Source organism: Hibiscus syriacus, unplaced genomic scaffold, assembly GCF_006381635.1.
Source record: "Hibiscus syriacus cultivar Baekdansim isolate YM2019G1 unplaced genomic scaffold, ASM638163v2 tig00111641_pilon, whole genome shotgun sequence".
In the NCBI taxonomy this organism is placed as follows: Eukaryota; Viridiplantae; Streptophyta; class Magnoliopsida; order Malvales; family Malvaceae; genus Hibiscus; species Hibiscus syriacus.
The window spans coordinates 165,410-185,216 of NW_024063143.1; the positions used below are offsets into that span (position 1 = coordinate 165,410).

A 19,807-nucleotide genomic window follows, 5' to 3' on the forward strand; every position below is an offset into this window, starting at 1 on the left:
GTGACCGTATTAGGGACATCGAATGGACTTTCCACTCTTAGCAGTACTTTTGCCGCTGATAAATCCAATTTGCTCTTTTAATCTTCATTAAAACAAATGAATTTTCCCCATTTCCCAGTAAGTTTTTTCATGAATGCCTCATTCCATCACAATAGAGGCACTCCGTACATCTCTACTTGGCAAAGGGCCAATGGAACTCCATCATCATTCAGAACTGGAGCCAAACAATCGAAACATAAGCATAATTCTTCTTTCTTATTCTTCCATACGTATATAAGCTCCTCATTCGTATTGAATGTAATGATGCAAGCATTCCATGCATAACCCCATTTCGATATCTCAACTCCTACTCCCTCGATCTTCAAAGCTTCCTTTATCGACTCCTGTTCATAGGAATGTTTCATTATCCCTGTTAATGATCGCTTAACCCACTCCGAATGGTTCCCCGGAATGTGCATCTCCCATATGTTCCTAACACCACTTGCATTCTGTTTTGTACCCTCTAGTTTCTCCCCTGAAACTTGTTGTGAATAATATTTTTCACTTGCTGTGATTGTTGTGTTTCACTACTAATTATTTTGTTCTCTTTCTTAGGTTGATTGATGAAGGAAAACTAATGGATGCTCTTGCACTCTCTGATCGCTTTCTACGTAATGGAGCCTCAGACCGATTGCTTCAACTCCTAATTGAACGTGGAGAAGGAAGTCATTCAACCTCTGGACAATCACAGGGTTATGGGGGGCATGGCATCTGGAGCAATAGTTGGCAGTATTGTCTGCGGTTGAAGGACAAACAACTGGCAGCTAGACTTGCCCTCAAGTATGTAAAAGCTCTGATCTCTCTGCTTTAGTGATGGCTGCATAAAGTAATTTATTAAGTGATGATTTTGCTGTATGAGGGTGCACATAAGGGGCTAGAAAGAATTCTATGTTTCTAATTAGTCTAGTTGTTTTTCTTTTCCTTAATATACGATCTAAACTTGAACTTTTTGCTTCCTTGATTGGTAGGCCAGAAACATATGTTTGTTGCTTTATAGTACTGGGTACGTACTTTTGTATCCAGATTAGATATATGTGTGCTCACTCTCTTTTGCCTTTCCCCCCTTTAATTTGTTTCATGCCAATCGATTTCACATTTTCAAAATCACTATTTTTCTTTTTTGCGGAGTAGGGAAGCTGGGAAAAGTGGCAAAGGTATTGTTTGTGGGCCTAGATGAAGCAAGATTACTCTAGTCTCTTTGGTGTTGAAATAAGATTCTTGGGTGTTTGGGTGCTAAGATATTTTTCCCTTCTCAACATACAGTCTCCAATAAAACCCTATTGTTTGATTTCTAGATCATTGGAAACAAGATTGCCTAAAAAAGAGTCGTTGAAAAAGTTTCTAATGTGGATAAAGGAAGTCTAATTCTAGAGAGTGATTCCTACAATGCGCTAAAGTGGATTTCCAATCCGGAAACATGTCCAGATCTTTATGTTCAAGTGGTCAGAGTTACAGCAAAGTTAGTTACTCAGTTCATTGTAACTACTAGGCTTGTTAACAGATGTATAAATGTGGAAGCTGATCGGCTAGCTAAATCAGGCATAGGATAGCACAAGGGTTTGTGTTTTGTTTGTATTTGGTGGTTGTCTTTGGGGTTGGTTTAAAGGGGTTTTATGTTGTATTTTATGTTCTGAACTAGTTGTATCTATTGCTATAGTAATAAATCTTTGGGCACTCTTTTCCTCCTTCCTATGATCATTGAGTTTCTAGGAGCTTAATGGTTATGAAGGGGGGTTTTAATGAGGCTCTATTTCTATAAAAAAAAAGTTTCTAATGTGGGCCTTATAATGAAGGGGATTGAGTATAACCTGTGGCTTTAAGCTTTTCCCCCACTCTGAAGCTTGCTTTAGCAATTCATATAAGATATATAATGTGCCTGGAACCGTGAACTCACAAAATTCAATTTCTTTCCCAGGTACATGCACAGATGGGAACTTGATGCTGCGTTGGATGTTCTAACCATGTGCAGCTGCCACCTGCCTCAAACTGATCCAGTTAGGAATGAGGTTCTGGATTTGATTAGTAATTTGCTTTTTTTCCCCTTTTCTCTTTTATCCTGGATGCTGGGACTTGTGCTCTTGTTTCCTCTTATAAAAGCTACTTCATATTTCCCCCCTTTTTTGTAATAACTATTAGTTAAATGATATGTTCTTTGAATTGTGCAGGTCTTGCAAAGGAGACAAGCTTTGCAAAGGTACAGCCATATATTGAGTGTAGATCATCACCATGGAAGCTGGCAAGAGGTTGTATCTTTTTAGTGCCTGAACTAAATGAGGAAGTACTCTTAACTTACAATTCTTATGCTTATTTCCTTTTCCTGAAAATGTCAGGTTGAAGCTGAGTGTAAGCAAGATCCTGAAGGCTTAGCACTAAGATTAGCTGGGAAAGGAGCTGTTTCGGCTGCTTTAGAAGTAGCTGAAAGTGCTGGATTATCAGCAGAATTGCGGAGAGAACTTCAGAGCCGACAGCTTGTGAAGCTTCTGACAGCAGATCCTTTGAATGGTGGAGGTCCTGCAGAAGCTTCTCGTTTTTTGTCATCATTACGTGACTCTGATGATGCTCTACCAGTTGCTATGGGTGCAATGCCACTATTACCCAACCTGCGGTCAAAACAACTTCTTGTAATTAATTGTTTTCATCAGCCTCCTTTTCGGGATTTGATTGTCCCATACATAAAGCTTACTGAGTTTGAAAACTGTCTGTGTGACTCGTTTCTGTCCTTTTGTAAAGGTTCACTTCTTCTTGAAGCGGAGAGATGGGAATCTGTCAGATGTAGAGGTTTCTCGACTTAACTCATGGGCATTAGGCCTTCGTGTTCTGGCTGCCTTGCCGCTACCGTGGCAGCAACGGTGTTCTTCCTTGCATGAGCACCCACATTTAATATTGGAGGTTCTGCTGATGAGGAAACAATTGCAGTCTGCCTCAATGGTAGCATACCTGAAGAACACTTAGATGCATTTTGTAGCTTTTAACAACAAATAACATTTTGTAGTTTCTAAATATTAATACTATTTACGATCACATGAGAAGTTGACTACTGGTTTATGTTTCCTCATCTTGTAACTTGAGATCAAAGATAATGTCTCTTCCTTTTCGATTCTTCTTTCACTTTGTTTTTCTTTTCCTTTGAACTTGTTTTTGGCTTATATTCCTGTTAAATGGATCCTGAATTCTATCTTTATAATATGTCTGACAGATCCTTAAAGACTTTCCTACTTTGAGAAACAACAGTGTAATTATGTCATATGCTGCTAAAGCTATTGCCATCAGTATCAGCTCTCCAACTCGGGAGCCTCGGATATCTGTTCCTGGAGCAAGGCCAAAACCAAAACCGAAACCAGGTGCACCTGCAAGGTCGTCCTTCACTAGTAGTTTAAGCAACTTGCAAAAAGAAGCCCGTAGAGCTTTTTCTTGGGCTCCACGTAACACTGGGGAGAAGACTGCTCCCAAAGAAGTTTACCGAAAAAGGAAGAATTCTGGCTTGCCACCTTCTGAAAGAGTTGCATGGGAGGCTATGGCTGGGATTCAAGAGGATCGTGTGTCATCATATGCAGATGGGCAAGAACGGCTTCCTTCTGTCTCAATTGCTGAGGAATGGATGCTAACAGGTGATGCTGGTAAAGATGAAGCTGTGCGAGCATCTCACAGATACGAAAGTTCCCCTGACATTATTCTCTTCAAGGTTTGATAATTGAACAAGCAAATAGTTAAAATTAGTGCAGCTGAACTGTGTGTAGGCAATGCCTATTGGCTGCCATCTCAATAGTTTACGGCACAGATCCTGGTAGTATGTCAATTCTCTCAGAATGTTATGCTATCACACTTTGGTTGGATAGGATATATGGGGTTGATTGTTTCCATAAAAAATTTCTATGTATATCTGTCTAGAACAAAATTCATGTAATCCTTTTTTTAATCAACTACGCTAGTATGTAGTATTGCTAGGCTTTGAGACTAGTGATTTAGAACACTTATTTTTATGTTCTGTTGATTGGATCTTTTAATATGCTGATTCTTCTTTTTCCTTGTTTATAGGGACTGCTTTCCTTGTGTTCTGATGAGTTTGTGTCTGCTAAAAGTGCCCTAGACTTGTGTGTTAATCAGATGAAGACTGTTTTGGGCACCAAGCAGTTGCCTGAGAATGCATCGATGGAAACAATTGGTCGAGCATATCATGCAACAGAGACATTTGTCCAGGTATTTGTATATTTCAGCCCCCTTCAACTGGCCAATAGCTAGTAGTAGTTAATATTATTGATGATTATTGTTCTTTAATTGCCATCACTACCAAATCAATGGTGTATGTTCATTTGTCCAGTTAATATTCACAAAAAGGTGGTAGTAAAAGTCGAATTAGTTAAGCTTGGTGTATTGGGGATTGAGGATCAATCGTGGCCCTTGTATGGCACTTATCCAGAATCTGTTTCTCATCTTTTTGTTTCCTGCAATGTCTCTCGGGGTCTTTGGACTAGTTTTGAGTATGTGGAATATCTCTTTCGCTGTCCCCGAGAGTCCGGCTGATTTACTCTTGGCCTAGTTTGGTTTGGTCCCGCATTCGTCCATATGGAGCTTTATCCCTGGAGTAATCTTGTGGTCGGTTTGGAAGCAAAGAAACAAAATTGTTTTTAATAAAGGGAATCTTGATCGAGTTCAACTTTTTTTCCTGGTAAGATATAGAGTGGCAACATGGTTTTCTTCAAAGTTTCAAAATCATTCGGCCATTTTTGACAGTTTAGTGGGCGATCTTTCGATAGCAGATTCCTACCAGTGTTCAAAAAAGGTTTATTCTGTTCGTGAAGGCTGGTGTCCTCCTCCGCCAGGTTTCTTTAAGGTAAACGTGGATGGTGGTATGGATAGTCATTGGCAGAAGGGTGGCTTAGGCGGTTTACTTCGGGACGAAAATGGTGTAATTCTGGATTCTTTTTCTGAGAAAGTTGGATCTGGTCCTCCAATTTTGACAGAACTATTGGCTATTAAGAGGGGTTTGCAGCTATTTTTGGAATCAGAGTGGGCATCAAGGGGAAGGCTAATTTTAGAGTCTGACTGTTTAGTTGCCTTAGACTGGATCAGTAATCCTGTTTCTTGTACTCCTTTGTTTAAGGCAGTGGTGAATGACATTGCTAATATTGTGTCAAATAGGGGTGGTGTTATTAGGCATATTAAGAGATTTGCCAATTACAAGGCAGACGAGTCTGCTAAATTGGGGATTGGTTAGTTCTTATGTACTGGGTTGTTTTGTTGTTCAGTGGTAGGTGATGTTTGGATGTATTTTGGTCTTTTGTACTCTTGTTAAATCTGGTTTTTAGTAATAAAATTTATGGCACTCTTTTCCTCCTTCCAATGTCCGTTGTGTTACCTTTGTAGCTTGACGGTTACGAAGGGGTTTTTTAACGAGGCCTATCTTTTCTATCAAAAAAAATATTGCTCTTTAATTTCCTCCTATTCTTATAAAAAAAATTGCTTAACAGAAGGGATTTTTATACAAGGTAGCTATCAATCTTATCTTATTTTGCATGTGCAGGGACTAATCTATGCTAAATCGCTGTTGAGGAAACTTACTGAGGGCAATGATTTGTCCAATAATTCTGAAAGAAGCAGGGATGCTGATGATGCATCCTCTGATATTGGTAGCTCAAGTCAGTCCACAGATGAGTTATCTGAAGTTTTGTCTCAAGCAGAAGTTTGGTTGGGACGTGCTGAGCTTCTTCAAAGCCTTTTGGGATATGGAATAGCTGCTTCTCTTGATGATATTGCTGACAAGGAGTCATCTGGACATCTCCGTGACAGGTTGATTGTTGATGAACGGTACAGCATGGCTGTGTACACTTGCAGGAAGTGTAAGGTAATCAGTTTATGCAGAGATTCTAGTAATTGATTCTACTATTTTCCTCAAAGTCTACTTGTTTGGATGTCTTGGGCTTATGAATTCTTGTCTCTCTCAGATTGATGTTTTTCCTGTGTGGATTGCATGGGGACGTGCTTTGATTCAGATGGAGCACTATGCACAAGCACGTGTAAAGTTTAAGTATGTTAACTATTTAAATATTATTATGTAATATGTTAGGATACTACTAGCTCTACTCTGGATTTGTTTAATGTGGAATTTGTTGCTAATCTTTTGCCGATTTATCGCTCAGGCAAGCTCTTCAGCTTTACAAGGGTGATCCTGCTCCTATCATTCTAGAGATCATTAATACAATTGAAGGAGGTCCCCCAGTGGAAGTGTCAGCTGTTCGTTCCATGTAAGATGTCATGCAACTTGACTCACTATAGATTGGCAAGCAAGAATCTGATTGTTACTGTCCAAACTTTGACACGAGGCAGGGTTCATTAATTAAATGATGGACCCTGGATCTATTTTTCTGAGGCCCCTACTTTCGTGTCTCTATCATAGTTATGTTTCAGCTATTGATAACTTTATCATGTGAAAAGCAAAAGGAAGTTGAAACATTTGGTTGTTTATGGTAATGGAATCGCCTAATGCAATCTATGATGCAGGTATGAACATTTGGCCAAAAGTGCACCCACAATCTTGGATGATTCTCTTTCTGCTGATTCATATCTCAATGTTTTGTACATGCCATCTACCTTCCCTCGTTCAGAGAGATCAAGGCGATCTCAGGCATCCACAAATAGTAATTCTCCATATGGCCCTGACTTTGAAGATGGGCCACGTAGTAACTTGGACAGTGCTCGATATACCGAGTGTGTTAACTATTTGCAAGAAGTAAGTCGAACTCTTTATTCTTTTTGCATGTTGTATTTTGAATTTGTTTGCATTTTAATTACTATCTATGATTAAGCTTTCTCGGCATTTTTGTTCTCTATCTGTAATTGACCTGAACATAATGGTTCACGCAGAAGTAATATAAAACAGAAAGAATGTCATATTTGATTTGTTTTCTCTATGTGGCCTCTTTGTAATTCTTAGTTGTTCCCATATTGGGCTTTCTTTACAGTATTGTCACCTACATATGCATTGCTATAATTATGAGGCTCATTCTTCATTCTTCTTTATGGTCAGTTTCCATCCTAGTGATCAGATTCTTCATTTAATTGTCTTTTATGTCATTGTAGTATGCTTGTCAGCATTTGCTTGGGTTTATGTTTAAGCATGGCCACTTCAACGATGCATGCTTGTTATTCTTTCCTCCTAATGGTGTTCCTACACCTCCTCAACCTTCAACATTGGGAGTAGTAGCTTCATCATCGTCCCCTCAAAGATCAGATCCTTTGACAACTGATTATGGAAGCATTGATGATTTGTGTGACTCGTGCGTTGGGTATGGCGCTATGCCAGTTCTGGAGGAAGTGATTTCACAAAGAATTTCAGTTGCAAAGGAAGAGAATGCATTAATAAATCAATATACAGCTGCTGCCCTTGCTCGTATTTGCACATATTGTGAAACTCATAAGCACTTTAATTATCTATACAAGTTTCAGGTACCATCTTTTTTTCGTTTTTTGTTAATGCTGCTGAAATGTCTGGATGTCAGGCCATCACTTGATATTTGCATTAACTGCTAAGTTTGATGTGTCGGGGGGGGGGGAGGGGGGTTGGTGGGGTTGTGTTGGGGGTGGGAGAGGTTGGGCTAGCACTTAAAAGTCAGGGAGAATATTGGGCTAGCAAATATTGAGGCTGACGGTTTAGCAAAGTCTGGTATTGGCTAAGTTTGGGTAGTTTATCTTTTTAATTTTTGGGTTCTTCGTTGTAAGGGGGGTGATCTTGGCTGTATTCAAACTCTATGTATTAATCTTTTATTAATGAAATTTGAGGCACTCTTTTCCTCCTTCCGCTGATTAAGGAATTCCCTTGGGCGTTCCATTAATCATGAAGTGGGTTTTTAACGAGGCCTCCTCTTCTTATAAAAAAAAAAGTCAGGGAGAATACTGAATTTACTTTCCAATCATCCTAATATGTAAAGCTCTTTTTGTTATCTTGGTCTTGATGATAGAGCCCTCCTTGGTCTATTATATATTTTACTTTACAAAGGTGGAGATGTTAAATAAAGGAAATTAGTAGGTACAGATATTGGATGGATTACAAATTTTAATTATACTTTTGCTAATCAGCTGTGTTTGCCTTTCTTCTATGTTCTGTGGTGTGAACATAACATGAATAGCTGCTAGCAAAAGGATTATATCATCATTTAATACTTGTCATAACCCCCCCAAAAGATAGATGCTAAATCACTGTTCATTTCTACTTACAAACTGAGTTTCTTGATGCTTTTCTTAAACTTATTTGGTGGTTTAGGTAATCAAGAAGGACCATGTTGCAGCTGGGCTCTGTTGTATCCAGTTATTTATGAATTCTTCTTCTCAAGAGGAAGCTATCAGACATTTGGAACATGCTAAGGTAACTGTTCATTACGAACACCTTTTCTTTATTTCATAGTTCTGAAATGCCTATTATACGCAAGAGAATCCATTAAAATACTAACACAGTATTGTAGATTGATTTTTCAAAAAATATAATTATACAAAAGGTACAACAGTTGCAAACTAGCAATATAATAAATGCTAAAAAGTATCAACCATTTAGATATGTCTGGTATTATTAAGGCTAGTTGTACATACAAAAATCACATGAAATGAATAATTGCTAATTGCTCTCCTACTACTCGTGCTTCCTTTGGTCACAGATGCATTTTGATGAGGGGTTATCTGCACGATACAAAGGTGGAGAATCTACCAAGCTTGTCACGAAGAGTGTTAGAGGAAAAAGTGCCTCAGAGAAGCTTACTGAAGAAGGACTTGTAAAGTTTTCGGCTAGAGTATCAGTCCAGGTAATAATAGCTCCAGAAAATATATTCTGCTTGTAATCGTTGGATTTGGGGAAGATGTTGGGCATATCTTGGGGGTTTTGCATGTTGTTGAGTTTTAAAAACTCCAGTTCCTTAAGTGGAAATGTTTCAAGTAAATTCTGATATTATGGAGCACATAATAGAAATCTCTTAAACATGGATGAGGATATAGTATTGTTTCACCTGTTTATGTCTGTGACTTTCTTTATATGAAGTGAAATGTCTGCATCACTCTGTGTGAAAGTACATTATGTTGCCATCTTAGTAGCATGCTTTATTTGATTAAACTGGATTCCAAAGAATTAATTCTAGCTCCAATTGCTTTCATTTTATGTCAATTTAATTGGGTAAATCTTATCTTTTGTTTATATTTGTTGGGCTTTGCAGGTGGAAGTTGTGAAAACCTTTAATGACTCAGATGGACCACAGTGGAGACATTCACTTTTTGGAAATCCAAATGATCAAGAGACCTTTAGGTTAATATCATCTTACTCATGTTTAGGCATCAGAGTAGCAAAAAGTTTTTTCTGTTGTTTCTACTGGTTGGAATTATTGATACACAACTAGGCAACCATGGTTGGCTCCTGATGTAATTAGGACACCAATCAGAAATGAGAAAGTACAGCTAGTTTAAATATATTTAAATCACCATTGTATGTTACTTGAAGCTGTTAGCCGGAGGAATTTTAACTAAAAAATAATGCATAAAGGGGAGAGGCCTTGTAAGCTTCTTTATTATTTGGGGGCAAATCAAATTCTGTGGCTGGTAATTATGTATTTGACAAATAATTGCTGTGTGGTGGAACATAAGTTATCATGTAATTTAATCAAGGATTGATGGAGCCTTTTTACTTTGTTGATATCCATCTCGTAAGGTGGTTTATCATCTATAGAATTACTCTGCACTTTATATTGTATTATCTTCTCTGCAGATCCATTGTTAGTGGGGTGCACATTAATGACAGTGTTGACTGGTTTGTTATGCTTACTGCGTTTCAGGAGGAGGTGTGAGATTGCAGAAACTCTTGTTGAGAGGAACTTTGATTTGGCATTCCAAGTTATTTATGAATTTAATCTTCCAGGTGGCTGCACCTTTGTTTCCTTTTTCCCAGTTTCGTTTAAGCTTATAAGTTGATGCAGCTTTGCTTTTAACATCTGGAGTATTTCCCATGCCATGCAGCTGTTGACATATATGCTGCTGTTGCTGCCTCGCTTGGTGAAAGAAAAAAGGGCAGCCAGTTGACAGAATTTTTCAGAAACATTAAAGGAACAATTGATGATGATGATTGGGATCAGGTAATGTACTTTCTTTTGGTGTGGCGTATTGGTACCAGAGGGACAACACTTTTTGACTTTTTATTCTGGTAGGTTCTTTACCTGTTCACCAAAAGTAACTTTTTAGTGGAATACAATACTAAACTTTGTTAAGTTGTATGTAAGGAGCCACAATAATTAAGAACTTAGTGCTTAGACTCTAGTGGTTATAGTTACACACCAAAAGCACAAAATGCATTCAATTGGACTCTCAAGGAATAAGTTCTCTTTCTCTTGCGATTCAACTTGTGCTGCTGCCATATTCATGTATGTTTGGTTTTAACTAGGTGGCTTAAGCGATGTAGATCTGTTCCTAGTTCTTGACTGTTTGTAACTCATCATTGCTTAGAGTGCACTCTTTTTCCTCCTCTTAGGTTTAGGGAGGTTTCTTAACGAGGCCCCTAACAATGTTTCTTGTTAGTAATTTAATGAAATTCTTACCTTTCAAAAAAAAAAACTTGTGCTGCTGCTCTAATTGAAACTTTGAATATTCTAAAAAGAAAGGAAGGGAAATTTAAAAAGAATGAGAGATTTCAAATTAAAAGAAGAGATAAATTATGTTTGTATTGCTTACTTTTAAAAGTAAAACAGTCAGCCTGCTTTTATAGGCTGAGAATTGCAAAAGTAGAAATTAACTAGGTTTCTTTTCTTAACCGTTACCTCCCAAGAAAAATCACCTTATCTTCTAAACAGATAAAACCCAATCATAAGTAAATTAGAACTTAATTTAGGATGAACAAATACTTTTTTACAAGTTTAAATCATGACAGCTTTCCACAGAAACTTCTATATAAAAAGGGTTCTATTAGCATCTTCTTGCTATACAGTCACTTGGAATAATAGCTCTGACTGAATGTACTTTGCGCAGTTCAAAATATTAGACAAATTAGCCTAAGGTTGATGCATGCTCTGTTTATTTGTATTCTTGATTAATTAAAAGGTCGAAGGGTTATAAGCACAGTAACATGTTAGCTTCTTCTGAGTTCAACTAATAACTTGTTGTCTAGCTGAACCTGGAATGACATCCAATCCAATAAATGAAGCAAGTTTATTCAAATTAAGTTCAATGGTGATCTTTTTCAGTATATTTGGCAGTTCGTCAACAAAATGAAATAAGCAATCATGTGAAATGACTAGAAACGTCCCCACCTCCAAAACAATTATTCAGTTTCACGAATGAGTAATCCTGTGATTTTTGGAATTTTGTAGGTGTTAGGGGCTGCTATTAATGTCTATGCTAACAAACACAAGGAGCGCCCTGACCGTCTCATTGACATGCTAACCAGTAGTCACAGGTAATCTTTTTGGATATCTCAAGTTTTTGTAGTTGTTACTTTCGCATTTGTTTCAAGGTACAGTAGATCACACATGGTAGATATTCATTTAAGGCTACTATGTTGGATCCTCAAACTGGTGGACTAGCCAACTTAGTAGTATTGTAACTATATAAGGTTTCTAAAAGCGACTGTACAGAGGACCCATGCCTGGCAACCCAACCCTTGATAACAAGTCCTTTTTTCTTCCTCGCCTATTAGAGAATAAAGCTGGTTTGGCTCTTTAAGTTAATCAGTTCAACAGTGCTATGGCAACCTGATAGTAGTCTCCCTCCAGATGTACCCTCAAGGCAAATGCTGTTAAGTTGCAGGTTAAAAATCAATAGGTTTAGTGGTTTACTAGTCACAAGTTTATCAAGATGAAATGCGACTTAATTGGTACTTGATAGATTGGTTAATACTACAGGATCTGCCTCACTGCTAATCTTCTTTTCTATTATATCCATAATCTTTTATCCTACAGCAATTACTGAGCAGTAGAAGACTTTGAACTGGATTGGCCATTTAATAGGACAAGGATTTATATTTCTGGTTTCTGTTAAAAGATGTTATATAGTTTTGATTTAAGTGGCCTCCTTGATTTCATTATTTATGTTCGTATCAGTTGCTAAAACCACATCTGATACCTTTTGCATGTTCTGTCCCCAACTCCTCTTTGCAGGAAAGTGCTGGCATGTGTTGTTTGTGGTCGCCTAAAAAGCGCCTTCCAGATTGCTTCTCGAAGCGGAAGTGTGGCAGATGTTCAATATGTTGCACACCAGGTTGTCCTTTTTCCTTGCGTCACAATTTATAAGTTAAGTCTTTAGTAGAGTTCTTTGAAGTTAAAACTGTGATTGCGTGGCATTCTTCAACTGATTTTACAGTGGTAGCTCAGTGAGCCTCTTAATATGATATATATCGTTCATAGCTAGTGGAAGAGTGCTGATGTTTTAATTCCTTTTCAGGCTTTACATGCCAATGCTCTTCCCGTGCTTGATATGTGTAAGCAATGGCTTTCCCAGTACATGTAACTTGTTGCTCAACAGTATTTTTGCTACTTGCATATTCACACGGTTGCCAACTCCACTACTACAAGAATCCGATGGCCGATTTGGGTTCCGGTAACCGACAAAGGCAGGCAATTTGAATTGGTTTTTACGTATGTATATATTTCCCAATTCAGTGGGACAAGTGGAATATATTTTATTTGTCTCTGGTCTAGTTATCACAATAGAGATTCCATGGGTATGTATGTGTACTGCATTTTTTAGCATAAATAAAACGGGAAATGCGCATTCCAAATGGGCTACATCTTCCTCCACTTATATGAGGCTCCGATTAAGAGGTAATTTAGTAATTTGAAGGTGTACGAATATCTAAATATACATATGTTAGTTCGGCTTAATTTGAATCCATTTTTAACTGATGACTAATTCTTTCTATTTTGAAGTGTTAAGAGATTGAATAGCGATTTCGTGGGTAAAAAAAAATAAGTGATTTGTTTGGATTCAAATATTATAGTGGTACATTTAATTAAATATTATTTTCCCCAAATTTAAATATTCCTTTAAAATGTTTATTTTTTAGCATCAATTTGTGTGATAATCTTTGTACAAAAGGTTATTCTATTTTTAATTTCACGATTTTAATCTATTGACTTTTGATATACAGATCTAATTGATAACACCGTTAAAAAATTTCTATTAAATCGAATCGAAGTGACACTTTCAGGCAAAGCTAAAAATCCTGAAATTTGACGATCCAAACAAAATTTAACCCATGCTATAAGATTCACTGTTCAGAGGTTAATATTCATTTAGGCGGGAAACTCTCGTACTTTTTCCCTCCCTCTCCCGCCTCTTTCGATAACTCGACAAAACTCTGTAGCTTCCCCTTTTTTGTTTTATTCTCTGGATCTTTTCTCTATTTCTCTAGAAATGGTATTGGATCGCTGAAAACCTATTCAGAGCAATGGTGCTGGTGGAAGGTAAGGAATCCCGAAACAACTCGGTCTTGATTTTGGACGAGTCGTCTACCGAGTCGAAGGTCTCCAAGCTACGAGGTAGATGAGAACTCGCTTCGGTTCTCAACTTTCTTATTGTGAGAGCGATCCTTTTTTTTTCCTTTTATTTCAGAACACAACTTTTGAACGTTGAGCCGTTGATCATGACTTGAGAGAACAGAGATTAGTGTTTGTAATTGCTCGTGCATTTTGACAGGTTTTTTAACTTTCGATCGGGACTGATTTGAAGCTAACGGCGGAAGTGATCGAGTTAGAGCTGATTAAACCTAATTCTTCAATTGCTTCACTTCACATTAGACTTTTGAAGGCTCAATTCTTCTTAGCATTTGATAAAATTGAGTTGAGCCTGTACAGATTATTGCTGCACTTTTGGTATGATGGAAACTTTTTTTCTCCCTGCAATTGTTGCAATCCATTGATCTGTCACAGATTATTGAATATTGATGAATTTCAAAAAAAAAAAATTGGTTGGAAAAGGAAAAAAAGGCCGTCTAGCTTCCCGTCTTGTCCACTGTCAGCAGCTCCTCAGCTTCCTTAGGGTAATCTTTCAGGAAGTTGGTGTCTTCATGGTGTTTCCACATCTGCTTGGTGATGAATTTCAACTTTTAGCTATAAACCTGTGTAAATTGCTGTATATTTTTAACTGCTTAATTATGACAAGAACACCGGTAAGGTCAAGTTAATGACTTCACCCATGCTAGGTGATTAGAAATGATGAAAGTTCTTACATGAGTTAATTTTTCTTTTTGGCCATCTTAAATGAGTTTAGATATATATAATTGGTATAATTTATGTTCTACTTAAATATGTAAGAAAAAAAGGTTTTTAGTTCCCATCATCTGCAAACTTAACAGTCTTTGGGAGTAGAAAAGTAGGAGCAGAGAGGATGGAAGGGAAACTGCTTCATCTTCTTTATTTAATAGGGCAGGAATAGAAAGAGGGAAGGAAATTGAGTGGATTTGTACCTTCCCTTTCCTCCAAATCTAGCCATTCCAATTGTGGTATGAAAACACTCTTACCAAAATTAACAATTTTCTTACTATGCACCATTAGCCTTTGGTATCATCTATATTTCTCATATCATGCTTGTTAATTATCTTCACCAACCATAAGCGTATTGCCTTAAATTAACAACACCCCCCTTTTCCTTTTTGAAACTTATCGCATTTGTTAGGATGATTATCATTCTCTTTGAGTTATACATATATTTAATTCTCATTCTCTTTGAGTTATAGTTATATTTAATTCTTCGTTGTTTCAAAAGTCAGGATGGCCGAGTGGTCTAATGCGCCAGACTCAAGTTCTGGTCTTCGAGAGAGGGCGTGGGTTCAAATCCCATTTCTGACATTTTCTATATCTCTTCTTTTACATTATTTTACATAATATTGTGAATGAATGATACAAAACAAGTCAGGATGGCCGAGTGGTCTAAGGCGCTAGACTCAAGTTCTGGTCTTCGAAAGAGGGCGTGGGTTCAAATCCCACTTCTGACATTTTCTTTTAGAAAAATCTTTTATAAGTGTAAATTTTTTTCTTTTGCATTATTTTGTTTTAAAAATCTAGTCCCTCCTATTGTGGGATGAAAAGCCTCTTTCCAACTTAAATTAACGATTTTGTTTACAGCTTCGAGCTACATTTTACCCCCTTTTTTCCTTCATACTCACTTAACAGGATGGAGGAGACATATCTTTCCATTCTCAGATCCCCTCCATTTTCCTTTTTGTCTAACACAGTGTAAGGATTAAGATGGTCAATCAGATGTAGTTGAATCTTATTATTGATCTGATCTTATTTTGCTCTTAGTCTAGTTTGGTAGCATTTTTTTTATCAAAAGCAAAAATATCAACTTATGATGGGTTTATAATCATGCAGATGAATATTATCGTGCTATTGACGAGGGTATATAAGTAACAAAGCAAGACTTGTTGAATCTAATTACATGGGTTGTTTATCTTCATCTTCTTAGTTATCATTACTGCTTTAATCATATACTCTTCGAATAACTGTAAAAAAATGCATAGGCCTTTATGTTTGGGTTTCTGAGTAATAGTAGGTTCTCTAAATATAGCTGGGTTATTTATTTAATTTGTTACGAGAGCTGTTAAAATGCCAGTTACTGGGCATTTTTCTGCCTGCCCCTTTCTGTCTTTTTGTGTTATTTTGTTAATGTATTTGTGTATTGTTGTAGTTCTGGTTCAATGGAATTGCTGTAAAACCCCAATGAATATTATGTAGTGGCAAACCTTTTGCTTTAAAATATTTACCCTTGAGATAAGAGATTAACACCAAACAGTGGCTTCTACTTGGAACTGAAACGACGGGAATATCATTTAGAAGGGAGGTTATAGTTGCACTAAACAACCGATTCGGTCCAAGTGTTTCTTTGGTTTAACCATTTATTGGTTGTAACTTCAATCTCCATACAGGAAAAGGAAGACTGTTGAGGGGCAACGCCAGGGACAGAAGCTTCCACGACGAACTTTTTCCACCAATGGAGGTTCAGATGTGGAGGGCTCAGTCTCAAAAGGCAGCTCATATGGGAAAACAAACTCCATGGGTAGTGAAACTGAAGATGACAAGCTACAAGAAGCTGGTGATGATGGTAATGAGAAAGAGGATGATGATGATGATGATAGGAATGGAACAGATGGTGATAACAATGGTAGCGATTCAGGCAATTCCGCACATGAAAATGAAAATTTGAACGATGAGAACCATAAGAACTGGGATCACGGCAGAGTAATCGATTAGCTGGAGTTGACATCCATTCTGCTTTAAGAACTGGGAATTTGGGCACAAAAAATAGGTCGAGGCAACGGCCAGTTATCAACTGTGCCCTTGAAATTATTGTGCCTGATTCAGAGGAGGATATATCGCCTGATCATACAATGTAAGCAATGGGATATCAGGTTCTAAAAGCTTGCCTAGAGATGCTGTTCTAGGGGTTAAAAACTGACAGCTAAAAGTTTAAGAATGAACCAAGTCAGCGGATATGCAGATTGTTGAGTTTTTGTTCTTCAAGCTTTCTGTAAAGCGGAAAACATTGTCCATATTGGTTTTTGGACGTAATTTATGAGAGCCATGGTTAATTCGAAGTATAACCTATTCTAACATCACCGCCTTAGACCTTTGTCAATTGTCTTACTATGCACGGTAAACTATCAAGACCCTAAACTCTCCTATCTCAAATTTTCAGGCCTTACGAAACTATTAATTTACTCTTTCTAGCTAAATTGGGTACCTAAAAAAGGGATGATTTAGAGCTTGGCGTGCAGTGAGACGTTCGGATGGATCATATGTCAATAAACCTTCAAAAAGAACAAACGCGTCACTTGTCAAACGATACACGAAAAGAAATCATACCTTCAAACGACCAAGCTTCTTAACAGCTCTAATACTCTCCCTAGATACTGCTCCTTCAGGCCAATTTAACCTAGAGCCTCTCCGGAAATATTTTTCAGCACCCCGGCTGAGGTAAAACCAACCAAGTCGTGCATTACAATCAGTTGCTTATGAGATTAAAAGATAACCGTGCAACTTACTTAGCCCTTCGAATCATATGCTCAGGAAGAGGTCCGAAGACCCTCTCCATCATCACCAAATGCTCCAAGTTTTCGTGGTTTTGAAATAATGCCTCACCCTGCATCAAACAAAGTATGATCCCATGTTCCACATACAAATGAAGCTGATTGTGTGTATATGCAGGACCAACCGTGCATAGTTCAATAAGTATACAGCCAACACGGATCACATGGATAGCTCCAACCTAGACCTGCACCGATGTATTTATTTATAAATGTGTCAAAAATAATTCTGCCATTTGAAACTTGAAGGTGTCGAAAGTAATTCAAAACAGAAGTATTAAGAAGATTGGTAAAAAGGAACCAACAAAAAGCCAAAAATCAAACCAATAAAGACCAGCAATTGAATCAATGGAACATTCTCAGAGACATGTCATTAGAAAGAAAGGCCTAAATAAATTTCCAGGTAGTATTTTTCAGGTAGTCAATCTAGATCATTGCAGCCTGAAATTCTATGATGTGATCCTTGAACAGTCATCCTTAACTCAATTAGCACCTGGAAGTATGCCAACGGAATGTGAACTTGTACCTATCTTGGAAAGCGAGAATAAAGCATAAGACTCCCAGTGACCTGTATTTGGAATAGAACACAACACTACGAAACTAACGGAAAACCACATTCTCATTTTCCAACACAATAATTGGTTACCTAGAATAATCTCAGGGGCTCTGTAATGCCTCGTGGAAACAATGGAGCTATGATTCTGATTATAAAATGCAGTACTACCAAAATCAATCAGCTTAATGGCACTTGACTTTGGCAAGCACCTGAAATGTGTTTCATCTGAAAAACTCCTCTGTACCATTCGAAGCATTTTGCATTGTCATAACGAAGTTTGCATACCCCACATCTCAAATGGTATAAATCATTAATTATAGAAGGCCAAATACCTTGGCCAAATACCTTGCGGTCAGGAAGCTTTACATATTCAGAAGATACAAGAAGAATATTTTCTGGCTTCAGGTCAGTGTGGATTAAGCGTGAATCATGCATATCTGCCAGATATATTAAAAGCATGGAAAGATGTTAAAAACAAGAGCCAGAATAAACAACCGAACACTAAGCCTGAACAAACAAAACAGGCCAAGAAACAGAACAGTGTGAGTGTTTAGAAGATGAGATATGATGAAATAGGAGGCAAGAACAATCCACACACATGCTACAGATTCCAAAAGCTGACGTCCAAATTCCCGAACAAGATCCACAGGAAATGGGCAGTATTTATTTCCCTTTGGAAAATCAAATAAACTTGGTCCAAGCCTCTCAAATACCTGATAACACCATTAAAAAGCATCCACAGGAAGGTTTTTGTTTAGTCTCAATTAACATGAATGAAGTCCCCGAAGACAAAACAAAATAAAGGTATTAGAACACATTCAATGATCCGTCCGAAACTTTGAATTTCAACTAATTCACCTATAAAGGATCACCACAAGCACAATTAATTCTAAAAGAACAAGAAAATTCAACACTTATTCAACTTCTTTCATACCAAAATGATAAGCTAGTTTCTTAATTAAAATAAAGTTACCAATACCAAAACTTACAAATGCACAACTGGAAAGGAACACAAAATGCTTAGAAGAAGCTTCATTGAATACTTACGATACAAATGTGATTGTGATAATCAAACCAATTCCGTATCTGCACAAAGCTGGAAGAAGTAACCAAAACAATTTGTAAAATGTACAACTGAGATGATATGCAATATCCATAAACTTAAAATGGGAGGACACGTACTGTGAGGCGTCTTTATCATTCTTAGCCAGATGTTCAAGAACATCAACTTCAACCATTGCTGCATCACGATATCTACAAATGCTTCTAACTACCTTAATTGCGACATAATCTCGATTTTGGCGGTCCCAACATTCCAAAACTCGGCCAAATGTGCCTACAACACTAGCACTTTTGGCTGAAATGTGCTACAACCAGAATCACAAAAAATAAAATATCTCACAGTAGAGTACTTTGACAGCTAACCTTCACCCATCTTACTAAGGATTTTATCTGTTAAAACATAATTACAACGATTATTGATAAAAAAAAGTGAATAATTGAAGTATTGTGTGGGTGGGGGGGGGAGAGATTGTGATCGAGTGGTAAATAATTATATAAATACTTTATTATTAATTGTGATCGTAACATAATATAATATAATATAATGATCGCATAATAATAATTTTTAATTTCATCATAATATTACAATCGTTTGATTCTAAAGTGATACCGATTAAGTTGGCTTCATGATCTTAAAGTGACACTGATATCAGACGTATGATTTTAAGTTAGAAGGTGAATTTTAACTTATAAAATTTCAAAAGGCGAACTTGAACTTATAAAATTTTAGGGGATGAAAATATATTTTCAATAGAAAATACATAAAAAAAATCTAAAATATATGATAATTTTATATTTTTAGGGAGACAATCGCCTCTGCTGAGGTACATCCAGGGGACTCCACAATTAATTGATGAAATATATTCATTTAGAGTGCAGATCAAAAGCAAAAGCTCCCTTGCTTTTCTCCTTGAAAACTTCCATGGTTTAAGACAGATTTCAATTTCCAACACTGATTTGAATTATAAACAGTGATTAATCCCTGCTTGGAGAATCTTTGGGAGATGAATACATAAAATCTATACTGAAAAGTGAAGGCATCAAAGTTCTGTCATCATGAAAAGGAATCCTTTTAAAAGTAGCTAACTACAAGGAATGTGTGATCATCT

The 19,807-nt window shown here is 37.1% G+C and overlaps 1 protein-coding gene, 2 non-coding genes and 1 pseudogene across 3 annotated transcripts in view; 3 read left to right on the forward strand and 1 right to left on the reverse strand.

Moving 5' to 3' along the window:
• The window catches only part of LOC120166661, a 33,476-nt gene extending 20,846 nt beyond the window's left edge, over nt 1-12,630 (forward strand). The window contains 20 exon segments of the mRNA XM_039175897.1: nt 595-819; nt 1,955-2,045; nt 2,205-2,282; nt 2,370-2,660; nt 2,770-2,967; nt 3,236-3,721; nt 4,075-4,236; nt 5,561-5,881; nt 5,982-6,064; nt 6,177-6,281; nt 6,538-6,766; nt 7,117-7,482; nt 8,297-8,398; nt 8,685-8,828; nt 9,234-9,322; nt 9,846-9,928; nt 10,027-10,142; nt 11,370-11,455; nt 12,156-12,255; nt 12,439-12,630. Coding sequence (XP_039031828.1) covers nt 595-819; nt 1,955-2,045; nt 2,205-2,282; nt 2,370-2,660; nt 2,770-2,967; nt 3,236-3,721; nt 4,075-4,236; nt 5,561-5,881; nt 5,982-6,064; nt 6,177-6,281; nt 6,538-6,766; nt 7,117-7,482; nt 8,297-8,398; nt 8,685-8,828; nt 9,234-9,322; nt 9,846-9,928; nt 10,027-10,142; nt 11,370-11,455; nt 12,156-12,255; nt 12,439-12,504 — 3,421 coding nt within the window. The 3' untranslated portion in view covers nt 12,505-12,630.
• Nucleotides 12,631-14,759: 2,129 nt separating this feature from the next.
• Nucleotides 14,760-14,843, forward strand: TRNAL-CAA. The gene has a single exon. It is a non-coding gene; the product is annotated as a tRNA-Leu (tRNA).
• Nucleotides 14,844-14,905: 62 nt separating this feature from the next.
• Nucleotides 14,906-14,989, forward strand: TRNAL-CAA. The gene has a single exon. It is a non-coding gene; the product is annotated as a tRNA-Leu (tRNA).
• Nucleotides 14,990-17,034: 2,045 nt separating this feature from the next.
• On the reverse strand, nt 17,035-19,091 carry LOC120166649 (annotated as a pseudogene).
• Between the last annotated feature and the right edge of the window lie 716 nt (nt 19,092-19,807).